This window comes from Ruditapes philippinarum, unplaced genomic scaffold (genome assembly GCF_026571515.1).
Source record: "Ruditapes philippinarum isolate M1 unplaced genomic scaffold, ASM2657151v2 ctg589_1_1_1_1, whole genome shotgun sequence".
Classification (NCBI taxonomy): Eukaryota; Metazoa; Mollusca; class Bivalvia; order Venerida; family Veneridae; genus Ruditapes; species Ruditapes philippinarum.
Window position 1 is genome coordinate 260,233 of NW_026866516.1, and position 20,194 is coordinate 280,426.

The window sequence follows — 20,194 nt, forward strand, 5'->3', positions numbered from 1 at the left end:
CTCTTTGAAAACGAAAAGCAGCAATAATTGACTTATCTAGGTGTTATAGCAACAATTATACTTATACCTAGGGCCAGGTCATCAAACCAGCCTTTTTTTATTGAATGTTATTTTCTTTTTTTTAGCAGTTTAAAATAAATACCACAATCATGTTTTATCAAACAACTCCAGCATAGGATTGTTTAAAACAGCAAAATTAAGAGTGGTTATAAATGAGCTTCAAGTTCTCAATACAATCAAGCTAAAATAATGTCTTTAAACTAAAACCAAAAAAATTGTAGTGAAGTTCTTAAAATGTTATCCATTTGGGTCTAAATGCAAACTTTAAATAAATGCCCTAAGAAAATAAACGACTATAAGTACAATTACCTTTGTATGTGGGGGTGTCTGTGGCCGAGTGGTTAAGGTCGTTGACTTCAAACCACTTGCCCCTCACCGCTGTGGGTTCGAATTCCGACAGGGACTTTGGATTCTTTCATGTGAGGAAGCTATCCAGCTAGCTTACGGAACTTCGGTGGTTCTACTCAGGTGCCCGTTCGTGCCTGAAATAATGCACGGAAGGGCACCTGAGGTCTTCCTCCACCAGTAAAGCTGTGACGTCGCGATATGACCTATACTGTGTCGATGTGATGTTAAACCCAAAACAAACAAACAAACAAACCTTTGTATGTTCTTAAAAATTCTTCCCTATCAGTTTTATCATCAAGTCTGTAAGTTTCAGGATGAAATTCAGTCATTTTTAACCTGGGTAGTCTCCCTTTGGTACTAAGAGTTATCCTCTCATAACTCTTTAAACTGTTGAGCAAACCAAGTTTATTTGTGAGCAACTGTGAGTTTGGTATATGATTAACTAGCTGATTACCTGGAAAAGAATACAATGTATATAATGATATTATATATATGAAAGAAAGTCAGGAGTGGGAATTAAACATTGAAAAATAACACATTTTGGTATAGTGACAAGCATACTGGACCAGCAATCCAGAGACATGTGGTTTATGTCCCGACTGTGGCGCTCCAATTTTCCGTGTGTATTTTATGATGAAAGAATTACACATACAACTGATGAGGAAGTTTTTTTCATGTTTTTTGCTGTTGCTCTTTTTATAGTGACATCAACACAGTAAAAGTCGCATTTAGATGTGCATCTGATTAAAAAATTTTATCCCTACATGATATGAGTACATAAAAAACAACAAAGTCTTTACCACCAGTCTAGCCACTCTCAATAAATATGCAGTCTGACCAGGCCTGACCAACGTTAAACTTTTTATCATGATATCCCTTAACACCCCAGTTACACAGAGCCATCGGTGATTGATTGGTAGTTTTAATGGAGTGAACCGATGACAACGTATTTAACACCGATATCACCTATTGGTCACTTGTTTTCCACCTATCAACTGCTATTGGGAAAAGATAAGTTTTATCGGTGAAAAATTACCGATTGGGATTTTTAAACATGTTTAAAATTCTCGATCGGTGAAAAGATTTTACAAATAACTGAGGGCAACCTATATCACGAGATATTCAAGCTCTTAATCACCGATATCGCCGATCTGACAAAGATAACCAATATGAATCACCGGCCATATCTCATGGAAAGTGTTTAACCACTGATGACTAGCTATCAAACACTGATTAATCAGTGTTACGCCCGACTTAGCTCTGATTTACAAACGATAACAAGAGCACGGCTTGGCGGAGCATTATATGCCCGAAAGTGTTTTTTTTTAGTAAGGATGAAGCATTTGCAAGACATGGGAATTAGTTGTTCAGCCTATAAAACTTTATAGCTGTAGGTTAATTAATACTTAAGTTATAAATGACCTTAACCTTTGATCTTGTGACCCAAAATCAATAGGGGTCTTCTCTCCAATATGCACAATCATCCTATGAAGTTTGAATATTGTGGGCCAAATGGAACTTAAGTTATGCTCTAGAAACTATTTTCAGTATTAAGGTAATATTGACCTTGACCTTTGACCTAGTGACACCAAAATCAATAGGGGTCTTTTGCCCAATATGGACAATCATCCTATGAAGTTGGAATATTGTGGGCCAAATGGAACTTAAGTTATGCTTCGGAAACTGTTTTCAGTATTAAGGTTATAGTGACCTTGACCTTTGACCTTGTGACCCCAAAAACATTAGGGGTCTCCTACCATATATGGCCAATCATTCTATGAAGTTTGAATTTTGTGGGTCAAATGGAACTTAAGTTATGCTCCGGAAACTGTTTTCAATTTTAAGGTAATAGCGACCTTGACCTTTGACCTTTTGACCCCAAAATCAAAAGGGGTCTTCTACCTAATATGGACAATCATCCTATGAAGTTTGAACATTGTGGGTCAAATGGAACTTAAGTTATGCTCCGGAAACTGTTTTCAGTTTTAAGGTAATAGTGACCTTGACCTTTGACCTTTTGACCCCAAAATCAATAGGGGTCTTCTACCCAATATGGACAATCATCCTATGAAGTTTGAACATTGTGGGTCAAATGAAACTTAAGTTATGCTCCGGAAACTGTTTTCAGTTTTTTAAGGTAATAGTGACCTTGACCTTTGACCTTTTGACCCCAAAATCAATAGGGGTCTTCTACCCAATATGGACAATCATCCTATGAAGTTTGAAAATTGTGGGCCAAATGGAACTTAAGTTATGCTCCTGAAACCAAATTGCTAACAGACGGAACTGTTTTCAGTTTCAAGGTATTAGTGACCTTGACCTTTGACCTTTTGACCCCAAAATCAATAGGGGTCTTCTACCCGATATGGACAATCATTCTTTGAAGTTTGAACATTGTGGGCCAAATGGAACTTAAGTTATGCTCTGGAAACCAAATTGCTAATGGACGGACGGACGGACGGACGCCAGGGGGTATAACATAATATGCCCTTTCGGGCATTTTTATCACCAATCCAACCCTGTTTAAGTATGCTTTTTGTCACCGATGGCCATTTAAACAGAAAACCAGAAATAAAATCAACCATTATGTACAACCGATCATAACAGCGAGTATTTAAAATTAAATGACCGATTGGGGACCGACCATGTGTGTAACTGTCCCTTAAGAAATAAAGAATCATATTGAAATTGGAACATTTCAATCAAATTTTAAAGTATTTCAATAACCATATATGATAGAAAAACTGAGCATAGAGCCTAGTCTGACTGCAAGATGGCACTAAGGGTGCTAAGGTTCTAGCAGATTAAGGGTAAAGGAATATAAAAATTACAAGTAAAAGATCTTTTATTTCATATTGATACCTTCCCTGAAAGAACTGTAGTCTATTGTAGATTTACATTGTACCCATTTTAATTTAAATCTTCCATCACGTCTATCTGTTATCTTCTTCCAGCCCAGGCTAGTCAACGGACCTTCAACACTAGAAATACACAAATCTATTAACATGCAGCTCATCTAGGTCAGTGCAAAGGCATTTGTCTCATTTGCAAATAACTAACTTTAAAGTATATAACATAAAGTACTATATAGCAAATGGGTGTGCAGGGATAGTAGTTTTGTTCTTGATGATTGAAAGGAATTATTTTAAGATAATTTGATCATTACTGGATAAACAAATAGGCCAAACCCCTGTTGGTTGCTTCAGACTTAAATTATCTAGGAATTGCTGACTGTGAGGGTTCAAATCCTGTCAGGGGCAAGCTGTTGTTTCCTTGAGCAAAATATTTATACTCATTGAATACTACTGGTTGGTTCAAGGAATGTATTCAAGGGTGTGTCTATATGCTTATACATTTGTATCTAATCCTATACAATCCAAATAATATTTATTCTGTATAAATTAAAAACCAGGGAAGGTAATGTATAATCTCCAACCATGGTCAGCAAATATGTCTATGACCATGGTCATAACTTGAATCGAAATATATACATGGTTGGCCATAATATAAATGTTTATTTTCCAAAACCATGGTTTAACCATGGTTTATCATGCTTAACAATGCTAAGCAAGGATAACCTTGGTCAATGATTTACAGGGGTCTAACTGGTATTATTAAAGTTTATTCTTTAAGCATTGCAATCTTGGCCTGGCCAATAGAAACAAACAATATTGTGACGCTGTGAGTGTTAATTGGGGAGTTATTTGAAATTAGCTTTCTAATAATATCTTGGTTTCTACACAATTTAAATACTCACAGTGATGCTCCATTGCCATTACCAACATAGAATAAAGGTCTGTTGGTAGCTGATACCATAGGGAGCTTGGTAGTTCTGACCTCTGATGCTCTTTTGCCATCATCCTTTTCAGACTTGCTCCTTTCCTTCCTCACCTCTGAAGAGTCACTTGTGTCAGTATCTGGAAAGATAAAAACCTTTTCAAAAAAGTCTTGAAAAAAGTGGTACTGAAAACTGTTGAAAACTGAAAATGCAAAATATATAATATTCCTTAATCAAAATGATATTCTGGAAATTACCACTGGTACATAAACTGAAATTCCTTCTCGAGTTCCCCCAGGGTATATTCATGTAATCATGTATTATATACCCTTAGTTTCAGAAGTATTTTGGTAGAATTCCAGTAGAAAAGAATTTAACTGGAATCAAAATTAAAGTAGCATGCCTCCAGATTCATGCTTATTTTCATGAAAATTTTGAAAATGAATTTATAGTAAAATACATGTATTGGGAAGTAAACATTTTTTTTTTTTTAGAAAGTATTTTGAATATTGAAAACAACACTTACAAACCACTCAAATAACCAAGTGGTCAAAATATACAAAATAGCCCTTTAACTGCGTATAAGTCACTCAGTTGAAATATGGTGATAAACACTGCTAAATCAGTGTTTAATCACAAATAACATGAAAATTATTACTTGAATCTTCAATTGTGTTACTTTTCTTACTTCTTCTTTAGTTTTATTTTCTTGAAATATTTTTGCTCATCTGGAGGCATGCAACTTTAAGCTTAATTAACATAGTTAATAAGCATTCTTTGCTTTTACACAGCCCTATACCCATAAAGGCAATGCAAAACTACATAAATTTAAAGTATCATACATCCTATAGTGTATATCATGGAAGGACAACTCTTAACAAAATTAAAACAAATTCTGATGTGGTTGCTTCCCTTTACCTAATACCAATTAATTGTTAATGCTTGTTAGACGGATTGACTATCAATATATGACGATAAATGAGATGAAATCATTGCAACTTTACCAAAAATGTATTATGTCATGAGCGATTATTGCACGGTAATGCTGTTTGGAGGGTTGTAAACACCCATTTGCCGTGTTTTACTTTAGAATAAATCAATTAGAATTGGTAACATCCATGATTACAGGCAATGATTAAAATATTTTGTAAGACAATAATTATGGTCATTTCGATTAAACGGTAAAAAATATCATAAACGTTTACGAATGAAAATCGAAACAAATCCGTTTAAATGTGTAACCGTGGGGGCCTGTAACCTGGTATTACAAAATGAAAGGGAAGATAATTAAATAATAACTATTCAGTGACACTATACAATATTATCTTATACTTATTCTATATACTCAGATGGTAAAAATTGAAAAGGTGTCAGTGGCAGAGTGGTTTAGGTCATTGACTTCAAATCACTTGCCTCTCACCACTGTGGTTTGAAATCTCTCTAGGGACTTTAAATTCTTTCATGTGAGGAAGCTATCCAGTTAGCTTATGGAATGTCAGTAGTTCTACTCAGGTGCCCGTTCATGCCTGAAATAATGCAAGGACTTCCTCCACCAGTAAAGATGGAAATTTGCTATATGACCTTTACTGTGTTGGTGCAACGGTAAACCAAAAAAAAAAAAAAAAAAACTGAATATGATTTTTTTGCGCTTTTTATACAGCCAAGTAACTTCCTCTTGCAGTTACTTCCCTTTCACTTTTACTTTCACCATTATGCTCTTTCAATATTCAAGAATGTGACTATTCTATTTGAATATTGTTGTACATAGAAACAAAAGACTATTATTACTTGGATCTTAATCAAACTATAGGGCTAAATCGCTAAACAAAAAAAGACTGAAGAACCTATTTTGATTCTTTTTCTCTAGTTTTCAATTTAAACATAAATTCAAGCTCAATGAAAGCTTACAATGTCTTAGAACCATTCTCATACTTACCTGTACTGGAGGACATGGTTGTGACTCGATAAAACTATGACCCCTGAAGGGCTTGAAACCACAGTAACCATATTGAGAATCAAACCAGGTTTAACCACTGTGCCACCTAATTCCCGTCATAAAATGTTTATGGCTAAATGAGTAAAATCTATAAAGCCAGGTAAAAGGTTGTGTTTGGTCAGTATGAACCACTCTTGGTGGCATGGGACTTTACTGCAACCAGGTGACCAGGATTCCTGAAGCAAGCCTTTGTACACCCCAATATTATTTTTTTCTCACTTTACAACTCGAATAACATAACATGGTAACAACTAGCACAATAATACTTCATGCAAAATCATTTATGATACATTCTACTCATCATATACTCATGACGCCATTATAAATTCATGCCAATAACAATTACAAAAGAATTTGCTGCAATACTTATAACAAGGGTATAGCTAAGTGGCATAAAATTAGGAATTTTTGAATTTCAATTATCATTCACTCTAGCAACAAAAGTTCTGAAACCCTCTGAGCACTAAGCAGAAAGTATGACAGGATATATAACATATGTATTATAGAGCCAGGTATCACACAATCAAGTAATTTGAAGGCTGCTAATATAAATTTCAGTTCTGTTGTCACAGAGTGAAAAAAAAATGCAACCTAATTGTCAATTATTTTAACTTCTTTATAGTTCATTTATTATTATGTAAGTTTAAGTGTGATAATTTTACAGTAAATGGACCCCATTGGAAATAAGCTTTTAGCTTAATGGGCAATCCTAGGGTAACATAGAACATACTCAATAATTAATCTTATAATTATTTTTGTTGCATTTATGTATGTGTTTTTATATATATGCAAGTTGATATATGTGATAATATTGTATGTGTTTATGTATATTCCCTGAATAAATCGATACGAACCAGTGACCTGAGGACTCGTAACCCTGATACCATCTTACTATGTTAACTGAAGGACTCACCCACTGAGTTTTCTGGACTGCTTACACATTAAAAGGACACTCCCCTGCAATAAGCAGGACAGATGATCATGTCCCATTTGTTAATGGTAACAATTTGGTTTACTGTAACTGATGGCTTTTGCTAATTTTTTGTTATATCTTTCAATATTTGAATGATAAACAGACGCCATGTTCCTGGCAAAATTTCTCCAATTCCAGTTTAATCATTACTGGCAAAAGAATTTGACAATTCATCAAAATAAGTTGTTTATATAATTAAAACTTTTCATATTTTGTCAATTATATTATCATAACAGACTATAAATGCTAAAAATGGCTGCCACTTTTGGCAAGGGAGGTAAATATTAAGAAAATTGGGAACTATCTATTATCGCCAAAAACTGACATGAATTTTGATATGGTTCAGCGGTTGTAAAACTAGGCTTTGTGTACTGTCAGAATCATAATTTCAATTTTTAACCTTCAGTCACTATAGAAAGTTTGCAATATTGCAAGAATACTTTTAATTCTATAACCACGGTTTTTAGGCAATTTCAGATTTTGTAAAGGAAGTTTTTTTCAATACATTTTATGACAAGATGTTTTAGCATATGAAAAATCAGGTTTCATTCCTGAATGAATTTAATGTGACTTCCAGCTGTTAACCCAATGTGTGTTAGATAAATTATAAACCTGACAGGTTTTTAATAGACTACAAAACACATTTGATTCACAGCATAATTTTCATATTTTATATTTTCAAAATATTTTCCCTTTCCGAAAATGTAATATTTCATTGGTTGGATGAGCAATCATTAGAATTATATGGTTTAGAGCTCAAATGCTTTTAAAATGTTCAAAAAGTCTTAATCGCTGGACCGTTTCAAAAGGTAACTACATTAATAATTGATTTTCCATCAAAACTGTCAAGCAATTTACGATAAATGTACCTGTCACCAAACAGCTTAATTTAGCCGTCCAGAGAGAAAAAATGTGCGTTTGAGAGACGATCGTTTTGATGATCTACGCTTGCAAAGCTCCCCCGTGAATGCTTTCCAATTTAGATCAAACAAATACTTTCACTCACCAGTCTCCATGATGGCGAGGTACGAAGCTGATTTTTATCGAAAATTTCATAAATTGATGATATTAGAAAAAAGAAAATATTTAATGCCCACCTTTATGCAAAGGAAAGTAAATTTCGATATGAAATATTGCTTATACAGTTTATATACATGTATAGGGAAAGTACCTAAAACTTAATTTGTTTTTTCCTGTTTTTTTTACAGTCTAACCAATCACACTTCAGTGCAATCTGACCAATCACACTTCAGTGCAGTCTGACAAATCACACTTCTGTGCAGTCTGACAAATCACACTTCTGTGCAATCTGACCAATCACACTTCCTTGCAATCTGAACAATATAAGCTCTAATGTATAGTGTGACCAATCATATTTTCATGCAGTCTGGGGAACTGACCTTAACCCTTTCACTGCCATAGGGACGGCTTAAGCCGTCCCTGTTATTTTCGGCGTATTTGCCATATGGACGGCTTTAGCCGTTTCTATAATAATAATAGTAATAATAATAAATAAATAATAGTAATAATAAAAATAATAATAAATATAAAGAAAATTATGCCATCGACAATAATTATTATTATACTAACAGATTTTGAAACATATATAATTATTATAATACATATAACAAATAATAATAATTATATTAATTAATAATATAGTAATTTCTCAGAAAATCCTCTGGCAAATAGGTGAACAATGAAACAATAACCCTCTGGCAGCGAAAGGGTTAAGTACAGTCTGACCAGTCAAACATCAGTACAGTCTGACAAATCACACTTCTATGCAGTCTGATAAATCGTACTTCTGCATACTAAAGAAATTCAGCAGTGACAAAGGCTGCAGTGGCATTTGCTATCACTGCTAACATAATTATCCACTATTTAATTTTGCTTTTGTTTAAGTCCAAAAATAAGGGTATGTAAAGAGGTACATGTATAAAAACAAAAAATCCTACATGTCTTCCTGAAGCTAATGTTATACAAATAAGATAACATCTATTTTTCCCTCTCCACAACATTATATTTTACTTTTATTACTCAAGTACAACTCTATTATTCTTATATATATCAAGTTACATTTTAAAAAAAGAAGTACAAAACAGGAATATATACGTTATATAAGTTATATATAGAAAGAAAGAAAGGAATGAATAGAAAGTTGTATGAATATTCTAATTCCGTACATTACATCCAAAGAAACGATCTTCTGTAAATAATTATATTTGAAAAAAAAAATGAAAAAAATTTGAAATTTATTCAAATCAATTTTATTTTTAAATCTCGGTATTTTGCAAGCTTGACTTAATTTGTATGCATGTTATCATGTGGGTATATATACAAAGTATGCATACTACGATTTGTATAGAAAACCACTTTCAAATATTTTATAGGTAATATTTTATAAATCTGCATCACTTTCCGCGATATTAAACATGTTTTAATGCATTTACATAAATATTCGCAACATTAATTTGAGAAATTGACTGCGTCTAATTCGCAGATCATAAATGGTACAAAAAGGATTGGATTGTGAATAAAGCAAAACTGACATATCTTATTCTTTTAAATGGATAGAATTGCGTTACTTTACAGTCGACGCCTTCATTGCATGCTATGTGCATCAGAGTGGCGTCTCAATGGCAGGTAGAAAATAGTAAAATTGAGTGAAATCTTATTAATTTACTTAAGTGATGACTGATAATATAATTTAATTTTAAGATTAAAGAGAATGATCACTTTAATATAAACATTTGAAGATAATAATTGTAAGTAATAAAATATGGTGAAAAAATAAGTAGAGCATTAAGATTTGTAGTAGAACTAAATGTTGCAAGTTCAAACAAAGCAGGAGTCTCCAACTGCATATGTGCTCCGCTGACTGCATTTATCATACAATATAATAAATTAAATTTCGAGGGTTGATCACAACTGTTGTAAGTCCTTTATTCCTTGTAAGTTACAGCAGTTTTGTGGTCAAATCTTCATATGGGAAAGCATGAAGAAGTCTATAATTGAGCCGCGTCATGACAAAAACAACATAGTGAGTTTGCAACCAGCATGGATCCAGACCTAAGCCTGCGCATCCACGCAGTCTGATCAGGATCCATGCTGTTCGCTTACCAACCCTATTACAAGCAGAGAAACTAATAGCAAACAGCATGGATCCTGATCAGACTGCGCAGATGCGCAGGCTGGTCTGGATCCATGCTGGTCGCAAACGCACTATGTTGGTTTTGTCATGACTTGGCTCATATATTGAGTTTAACTTAAAAATTTCAGTATCACTAGAGTATAAACTAGTCTCATATTTATATGTGATATAAAACAATGCCATCTTAATGTCTTTGTTGGTATTTAAGCTGGATTGTGAAACAAGTTCTTGCAACTTGTATTTATCATTTTTGAGTCGCTTCCTGGAACCAACCTGTACTGGGGTCACAAGAAAAAACATGGTTGTGACCCGATTAGGGCTCAAACCAATGATCCCTGGGTTGTGAGGCAGACACCTTAACCAGTAGGCCACCCCTCCACTTGATGTCTTTGTTAAAGAGCTGTTTGCTTTAAGGATGACATATTATTCAGTCATTATAAAGTTGTAAATTTATATAAGCTAATAATCAAATGTTCAACATGAGCAATGCATGCGGTGCCAATTTTGCTCTGATGTGTCAAAAACATGTTAACAACAACAAAAAACTTAATACAAGAGTGTTATGATGAAGTTATGATGGCTGTTTTGTATTTTCGAGATGTTGGTATACAGAAGTTTAATCATTTTCCATATGAAAAAGTGGCATATAACATTAAAAATATCATTATCCAAAAAAGTTTATTTTGTTGTTTTTTTGTTTGTTTTTTTAAAAGGCATAACTTCAACAAAATATAGCTATCTTCTTGAAATCACAACAGTTTTTCTTTGCCTTGACATGATGATAAAATATTCCAAATTTCTTGTTGATTTAAAGAAATGTTTGATACTACTTTGTAACGCCATTAAAAATTGACAAAAATTAGAAGTCAAAAAAAGGACATTACACTTAAAAAATATGGCTTTCAGAATACTGTGAGCCCCTTTTCTTACAGCTGTGTCTCATAGGAATAAGCAAGTATTCCAGGTTTTGTATAATGGGCTATATTTAAGTTTTTGCATGTTAATATATAATGCCAACTCAAGTTCATTATAGCTTGACATCAACCAAGTGATAACAATGCAAAACCATTAAAGACTCAAACTTTACAAACTACTCTGAGCTGGATTTCAACTTTCAAAAATCAAATCTATGCAACTAACTTAGTCCCTACATATTTTCAGCAGAGATATTAGGATACAAAGGCCTTAATATACAACTCAGGTTTCCAAGGAATACTTTTATATTGTCAACTAATATAAAAGCTCAAAAGTTAAATAGAACGTAATTTTCTTTTAACTCTGGGATGAACTATTAAGTTTTACTTTGGGACAAACTATAAAGTTATACTTCAGGTAGAACTATAAAGTTTTACTCTGGGAAGATATATAAAGTTTAACCTTGGGACCAACTCCGAGACTAACTATACTAAAGTTTTACTTCAGGAAGAATTACAAAGCTTACTTCAGATAGAACTAAAAAATTTTACTTCAGGAATAACTATAAAGTTTTACTTTGGGAAGAACTATAAAATTTTACTTCAGAAAGAACTATGAAGTTTTACTTGGGAAGAACTATAAAGTTTTACTTCAAGAAAATATATAAAGTTTTACTTCGAGACCAACTCTGGGACAAACTATAAAGTTTTACTTCAGGTCAAACTATAAAGTTTTACTTCAGGTCAAACTATAAAGTTTTACTTCAGGAAGAACTATAAAGTTTTACTTCAAGAAGAACTATAAAGTTTTACTTCAGGTCAAACTATAAAGTTTTACTTCAGGAAGAACTATCAATTTTTAATTCAAGAAGAACTATAAAGTTTATATAAATACTTCAGGAAGAACTATAAAGTTTTACTAAAATGGGAAGAACTATAAAGTTTTACTTCAGGAAGAACTATAAAGTTTTACTTGGGAAGAACTATAAAGTTTTACTTTTGGAAGAACTATAAAGTTTTATTTCTAGAAGAACTATAAGGTTTTACTTTTGGAAGAACTATAAAAATTTTCTTTGGGAAGAAGTAGAAAGTTTTACTTTGGGAAGAACTATAAAGTTTTACTTTGGGAAGAACTGAAACTTTTGTTGTAATGGGTTATTGCTCTACACAGGGCCACACTGTAGAGGTTTCACTGTACATCTATGTGACAATTATTACAGGGAACACCATCGTAGATGTCAGGAACACATGTTGCATGATTTCTTTTAATCATTATAAAGCTATTAAAGTTTGCAGCAATACTTTAAACACACATAGATTATACATGTATATTATAATTTGTGCTATTTCACAGTAAACAAAAATAAAAATACAAAAAAAAAGGAAAAAAATTATGCATAGGGCGACAAATACATACATGTATTTATCAATATCTTGCAAAATAAGTGGTATAAAATTATTGAAACATAGAAGGGAGATGGATAGGACTCATAATTATGTGTTTCTTTGTTAAAACCGTTCTTGTTAATAGTGGAGAAGACACCATATAGAATGAACAAAAATACTCTTCAACCTTATTACTATTATACATGTATAGTTATAGATTCTGGGGACAGCAAAAGCTCCAAAATCATTACAAAATTACAATTTTTAAACATGATCTTTCCAAAGATACAGGTGACTTCTATGAGGCAAACACTAAGTCGCAGGAACTCCCAACTGGCCAATAGTTGTTATATGGAACTTGGCAAATGTTGGTTTTTACTTTTTTCAGCCTTATAATAATCCCCCCACTACAAACAAACTTTAACTGTTACAGTTTTCTGTTGCACTAAAACTAACAATAGATTAGTCAACATGTTGTGCTTGTTTTTCAAGCTGTAACTTTGTTAATACAGGCCAGTAAGTCAGGAAAACTTTGAATATTTTTTTTCAATTCAGTCTACAGGTCTGGATGGACTTGGGCCAAAATACCTAAAAATGTCAGCTGTCATCATAGCGAATTCAATTACATATATTATGAACTTAAGCATTTCTTATGATATATTCCCAAACCAATTTAAGATTGCAAAAGTTACATCTACATGTATATTTAAAAAAGGTTCTAAAAGTGACAAATGCAACTACAGACCAATCCTTAGACTGGTCTATTGGCTGGTGAAAAACCCTTATTCCTCAGACTGGCCAATTATCGCTGGTAATAATAACCCCAATTCCTCAGGCTGGCCTATTGGCTGGTGAAAATAACTATTATTTCTCAAACTTGCATTTGACTGACAAAAATAACACTTATTCCCTCAGCCGGCAAATAGGCTGGTGATGTATTATTACTATTATTCTTAAGGCTGGCCAATTAACTTGCATGAATAACCGTTATTCTTCAGACTTGCATTAATTGCCCTTTTTCCTTATGATATTGAGAAGTGGCCTTTTTTAGGCCTCAGTTATATAAGGTAAAAAATCACTAATACATATTTTATATTTCAATTCAAAGAATCTCAAAATACATTGCTGCATTATTTATGAATTTTACTTTTTAGATAAACCAAACCACATTTAAAAACCGTTTCAAATGTTAATAAGACTTTTAGTCCTAAAAATAAACATTATGATGATAATTTTATATAAGTTAAGTCATAAAAATAAATATTACATAAACATGATCAACATAATTTACCGTATAGGGTCATGTAACTAAATCTTTCTTTTCTTGTCAGAAGCATCATAATACTTAACATGGCAATTTACATAATATTGTACAGACGATTCTAGTAAATCATTTGATATTTTGAGAAGTGGTCGAAAAAAGACTATATTCAGAGAAATAGTCTATATTCAGATGTAAAAATAAATAACTTATTGCCTTTGTAAACTTTAATAAATTCTATATGAACAATAAAGGAGGCTAGACAACTTATATAAGAGAAGTTTTTTTCTGGTTTTAAATTTGTCAATAAGTGGTTAATAAATCAAAATCTAGACAATAATGGACTTATTTCTCTAAAAACACATCAGGAAATGGTTACCTGCATAAATCACTTATTGCGGGAATAATGTATTTTACTGGTACATATAAACTGATTCCTGTTTTTATCAGAACACATTGAGCAATTGCATGTAGCTTGAAACTATAATTATATCCAATGCAAAACACCAATGAATTTCTAGGTGCAATCTGTAAATGCTGTACCATCTCGACTTTTAATTTATTGGTAGTTCCTAAAAGTTTAAATGAACAAATTTACATTGGTTCATAAACTAACAGTTCATGATCTTGCCATTTTCTTTTCTGAACAAATTTACATTGGTTCATAAACTGAAAGTTCATGAGATTGCTATTTCCTTTTCTGAACAAATTTATATTTGTTCATGAATTAAGAGTTCATGAAATTGCCATTTCCTTTTCTGAACAAATGTACATTGGTTCATGAATTAAGAGTTCATGAAATTGCCATTTCCTTTTCTGAAGAAATGTACATTGGTTCATGAACTAAGTATTCATGAAATTGCCATTTTCTTTTCTTATACTTGTTCACGAACTTGATAACTTAACTGATAATGCCATAGTTCATGCTTTCTTTTCATGAACAGTTCCCGCCTTTATCAAATAGAGGGACAGTGTATAGTTATAACTTGTAAGAAGTTATCATAAGTATAAATAATAACACATATCCAATAAACTGATTTACCTCAGGGACATTTATCACAAAAACAATTTTTATCATAAAACTTTAAATGGTAACTCCGTGCAAGGATTTTACTTGATCTACAAACTGACTGGAGTAAGCTCCCTTTGATTGGTTTCAAGTGGACCTCCTGTGAAAAAAGCTTAGCATCATTGTTTATGAAGACAGGTGCTTACAATTTTAAGTTTATCTTAAGCCATAGCAACTGATTTATTATATTCTCCAACAAAATAGAAAATATGGGAACCTTACATTAACGCCAAAAACAGTGGATTTGAAAGTGTTTCAGGCTTGGTTTGATTGAGCCAGTTGAATGATGGTAGTGGTAAGTTCGTAAAAATATTCTCCTTATGGTCAGATGAGCCTATTATTTCAAATCTGTTCTAGAAATAATGACATAACAGCACTTATTATGCTGCACAGGGCATTACAGGTTGTACACTGTGAACAAAGAAAATATTCCCTTCACTGTATCAAAAAAAAATTCATATGCACTTGGTGTTCAGTTGAGCTTATTTTTTTAACTTTTTATACCATCTCAGATCAGTAGCTAGGGGATGCGGCGGCATCAACAACTGTATGGGAAGCACTTGTAAACAAATAAAACCATCTCAAACCACATGGCACCACGGAGATATCTCCCCTTATCCTACCATCTTTATATAGCCTAGAATACTCCTCGCAGGCACAACTGACAGGTGCGATTATTTCACTGGTGCAACATAAAGCAACAAATTCGCCAGATGAAAATGTTTTTTATTTCAAATTAAAATCTACAAAACAAATAATAATACTGTTTAAATTGAAAAACATGTAGTATAATATTATTTCAGATTATAAGCTACTGTGCTCCAGATGTGCTAAAATATGGATGGAATTGTTAATATCACATAATTATAATATAAATATAATTCATAATCACAGAAAATGTATAATAACTGTTCACAGTTCAAAAAGAGTACATCGCATAATAATGTATAATGTATATAGATATTAATTTTTTAAAACATTACGCAAATTAGAACCCTCCACCTTCTGTATTTTGCTCCTGTGATAATATAATACATGTAATACAAAATTTTAAAACTTGTCATTAACAAAAGTTATGTTATTTTATGTTACTTATCTTATTAAATATGTTATTTATCATTTTATGTTATTTTTATGTAAATTTAGGCTATTTATCTTATTTTGACTATTTAAAATCATGTAACAGTAGAGTTCTCAGAATATTTTACAATTCGATGTTAACTTTTCCTCCAAAACTAATCCAAGTACAGAAGTTGGCAGTAGTTTGTGGAGAACATTTGAGAATTATGGAACACTGCACGTTCTTCATGTTATTATTTAGTAGCAAATCAACAAAGTGCATATCAACAAATTTTTCACTGCGTATCACTGGTACAAATCTAAATCAGTCATTTAGTTTAAAAAAAATAAAAACAGATTTTTCAATAATAAAAATGTTTGAATAATGTAAAATTTTAAAAAGCTATCTATAATAAAATAAGTATCCCATTTTATAATTTTAGCTAATACAAAGAGCATATTGTACAAAAAAAATTATACTTAAGTGTGACATACTTAAAATGTAATATCAGTTATATTTAATGTGACACTATTTTATTGTGTCCGAAATTACTTAAATTAAAATAGGATAAAACGAGAATCCTAAAACACCGTAACTGTATGTCCGTGACAGTCACTGTTTAAAATCTGCATGTCACTTTTCAAACTACTGTGACAAATAGGCTAAAAATGAACACAAAATTACAAAAAGCTATAAAAAATATTAAGCAATGATATAAAAATTTATAAAATATAAAAAATAGCAATCTAAAAATTTCTATATTAATCTAGATCTATTTACACCTGGTTTAGTTTAAAATTAAACTACAAGTACAGTCCAAAGTGGACCTGATATTTGCTCATCCAAATATATCAAGGGAAAAGCTGGTAATAAGTTCCCAAGATGGGAGGACCTGGTCAATCCATATTACTAATGTGGTATGGTAGCTAAGAAGCATAACTTAACAATTCTACATAATAATATCAAAATAAAAATCCTTAATCGCCTTTGCCCCTTGATGTTTCAAAGAAAATATTTCAAAAAGTATCTTCTTATATAAAATGACCAAAGGCCATGGCTTGGACTTCTATAAAAGGCAAGATCAAAACATTGTAACTACATATATATATATTAAGTGATCGACCCACTCGGAAATGCTACATACCCCATACCGAAGCCCTGGGCCTTTTAGTTTAAGAGGCAAAGACTTTTTAACTATAATCTATGCAAAAAAAAGGGACAGCAGAGTAAATTTTGAACAAAGGGGATCTCCTTACGCAACCTTCATTATATAAGGGAACCACTAGGAAATACTACACATATGCCAGATATTTACAGTCTTGGTCATGCAGTTAAACAAGAAGATTGGCTCCTGGAACATAAAACATATGTAATAAACCAGAATTGTGTTAATAGCCTTTATAGGGGACCACCCACCAACTTTTATAAATTGTAAGTTTGGCGAAAATCTACTCAGTGGTTTGGAACGAGATGTTGTTAAAAAACAAATTGTGGATAATGACAATCAGTACATCACAATAGCTTACCTGAGCACACAGTGGTCAAGAGAGCTAAAATATAATTATATTTAATATAATAAAAAAAGATTTATCCCAATATTAGATCCTAGTTAAACATTAATACGCAAAACTATAAATGACCTTGCCCAATGAATATAATTATACTTTCCCTATTAAACCTAATATATTTGTAATGGCACTATATTGGTAATATATCATGAGAAAACGTCCATGCACCAAAATATAACCAACAAACATACGGTATCTATGAAATTATGATAAAAATTCCCCATAATATTACATATACCTAACACCAAACATATATTATATACAATAAACTCCACTTAAAATGGTATTATAATTATTAGCTTATACCACTCAAAAAGATGCTGTTGCCACAGTCCCAACTCTCGGTTTCAAATTGCTTGCCTCTTGGATATAACAATACCCGGATATAACAGTATAAATTTTGTCAGTCCCCTGAATATCAGTATAAGCAGAGTTTACTATAACTAAAACAGCCCTCAAAAATATTCAAATTAAGTTGAGACAATGATTAAGTCTAAAATGATTAAAAGGTCTTTGGTCTATGAAATTGCAATGCTAAATCACAATTTAATAGTCAAAGAACTGCATTTTCTTTCATATTCTATGTCAAAGACATCAATGAACTTCTTTTAATATTAATTACACATTATCATGCAATGTTCATCAATAAATCATGTACTAGTTTCGTCAATAAATCATGCAAATTGAAAGTCAATTAAGATCAAAAGTTTAGTAAACGAGGTCGACCAAGCAATTATTTTTCCTCTGGATCATAAACAAAAGCATATTGTAAAAGTCCTTTATAAAGTTCATTGTTAGAATGTGTTCCAAATTCCTGACAAACTCAATATTTTATTTAGGAAATGGATATCAATTTTGAGTGCAATATCATATAATATTGCATGGTTCAATTTCTCCTGTGAAGTTATACCATCACATAAAGACCATTATGAGACCCAAGTGATCTATTACAAACCATCTGAACAAATTAAACCATGGCATATGATAATACTAGAAAAATAAATATCTATTTCCATTCTTTTTTAGTCCAGAATCAATGAAACATTTTGTTGACCTAAATCGAGCATAAAAGTTACATATAAATTATCTGAGGTCATTTTGGTGTAATGATGTCATATCTGATGTCATAATTGACATATCATCTTCTTTTGTGCAACACTGTCCATAAATTATATGTACCAGTATATTAAATTTTATGCACTCGAGAGCCTGTAGTCTATATTTATTAAAATGGAAATAATGGAAACCAAGTTAGAATTAAAGATGAACCCTGCCTTTGAAATTAGAATTCGTTGTTTAAAGGGATGGCAATGTAGAAATACTAATTTCAAACAATCATAAGTTATATATAGTTAAGTCAAACTGCATTAAGTAGTGCATAATGGCCATGCTTTATACTGACTTATGCCATTATTAGGAACACTATTATTCCAATTATTCCAATAAAGTGTTCAAAGAATTATTCTTATCAAATTGAGGGTTGACTGCAAAACTGCATTTAATCATATGAAGTAAAGAAGGACAACAACAGTTCTCCAGTCAATCATTGAATAAGGCTTGAACAAATAGAACTTTTTATCTTAAAAATACATCATTATTTAGTTTGCGCTGTAATTTTTACTTACATTCACCTTTAAATGTTCATAATTTAAAGTTTTTTGCAAAAGATTGTACTTTCAATGTCAATAAAAAATTCTTTGTCGTTCAATTTTATTATTTTAATTTTGACATACCCCTACATTCAAAATGAACAGTTCCAAATTCAAACCTGGACCAATCCATTACACAAATTCAGAATGAAAATTGTTATGTCAGAGGTATGTTGCTAATTTTTACAATTTTCTCCATATTTTGTTACATACAAAAATGAAATCAGCCTAAAGGACAAGAGTTCATATTTTATAATCTAATAATAAAGGACAGGATCTTACCTTCCATAATTTAATAATAATAAAGTGGTATAAAAATAGAAAAGTTTCTGCCAGACGACAGTTTCAGACGGTCTTTTGAAATTTTCTGTGTACTGAATTACATTCTTAACAATGCATCACCCACTCCATAACAAATCTACTTTGATTCAAGCAAAAATTTCAATAAAATAATCTATATTCCATCAAAACAAAATTGATCACTAAATATGTCATTCTAAAAAGGTCAGTCAGTGTAGAAAAATCTGTCGATAATAAACAACTAAACATAACAGTAACTGTAACGTCAGTAAACAAGGTGCATTTTCATTTAGAACCATTATAGTTAAATATTACAGATTAATAATTTGAGCGCACTTTGTTAGAATTAAGTCAATGAATTAAATGAATAAGGTCTGACTAAAGCATGTTGAACTCTAAAATTTATCTTCAAATGAAAATGGTTGGCTTTAAGATTGGTCTCCCTTGAATGGTTCTGAAAATATCACCACCAAAAACAAGTGGATATATTATGGCAAACCAAACCTGCACAGTACTGTTTATATTTTCTACCATCAACACTGACATAACAAGCTCTTTTAAAGGGACTTCACTGAGGTCTAAAACACTACATACAAAATAAAAATGGTAATTCTTACTAAGATCTTTTGGGACACTTAAAACAGAAAATTATGCAAAAGATAGCAAGAAATAGTCACT

The 20,194-nt window shown here is 31.8% G+C and overlaps 1 protein-coding gene across 5 annotated transcripts in view; it reads right to left on the reverse strand.

The window, feature by feature from the left end:
• The window catches only part of LOC132732723 (probable beta-tubulin polyglutamylase), a 117,195-nt gene that overhangs the window by 8,964 nt on the left and 88,037 nt on the right, over nucleotides 1-20,194 (reverse strand). For all 5 annotated transcript variants that reach the window (XM_060719203.1, XM_060719200.1, XM_060719201.1 and 2 more), the window contains 3 exons: nucleotides 4,166-4,325; nucleotides 3,271-3,389; nucleotides 662-862 (listed from right to left, as the gene is read on the reverse strand). In XM_060719203.1, coding sequence (XP_060575186.1) covers nucleotides 662-862; nucleotides 3,271-3,389; nucleotides 4,166-4,325 — 480 coding nt within the window. The remainder of the gene's footprint in view (nucleotides 1-661; nucleotides 863-3,270; nucleotides 3,390-4,165; nucleotides 4,326-20,194) is intronic.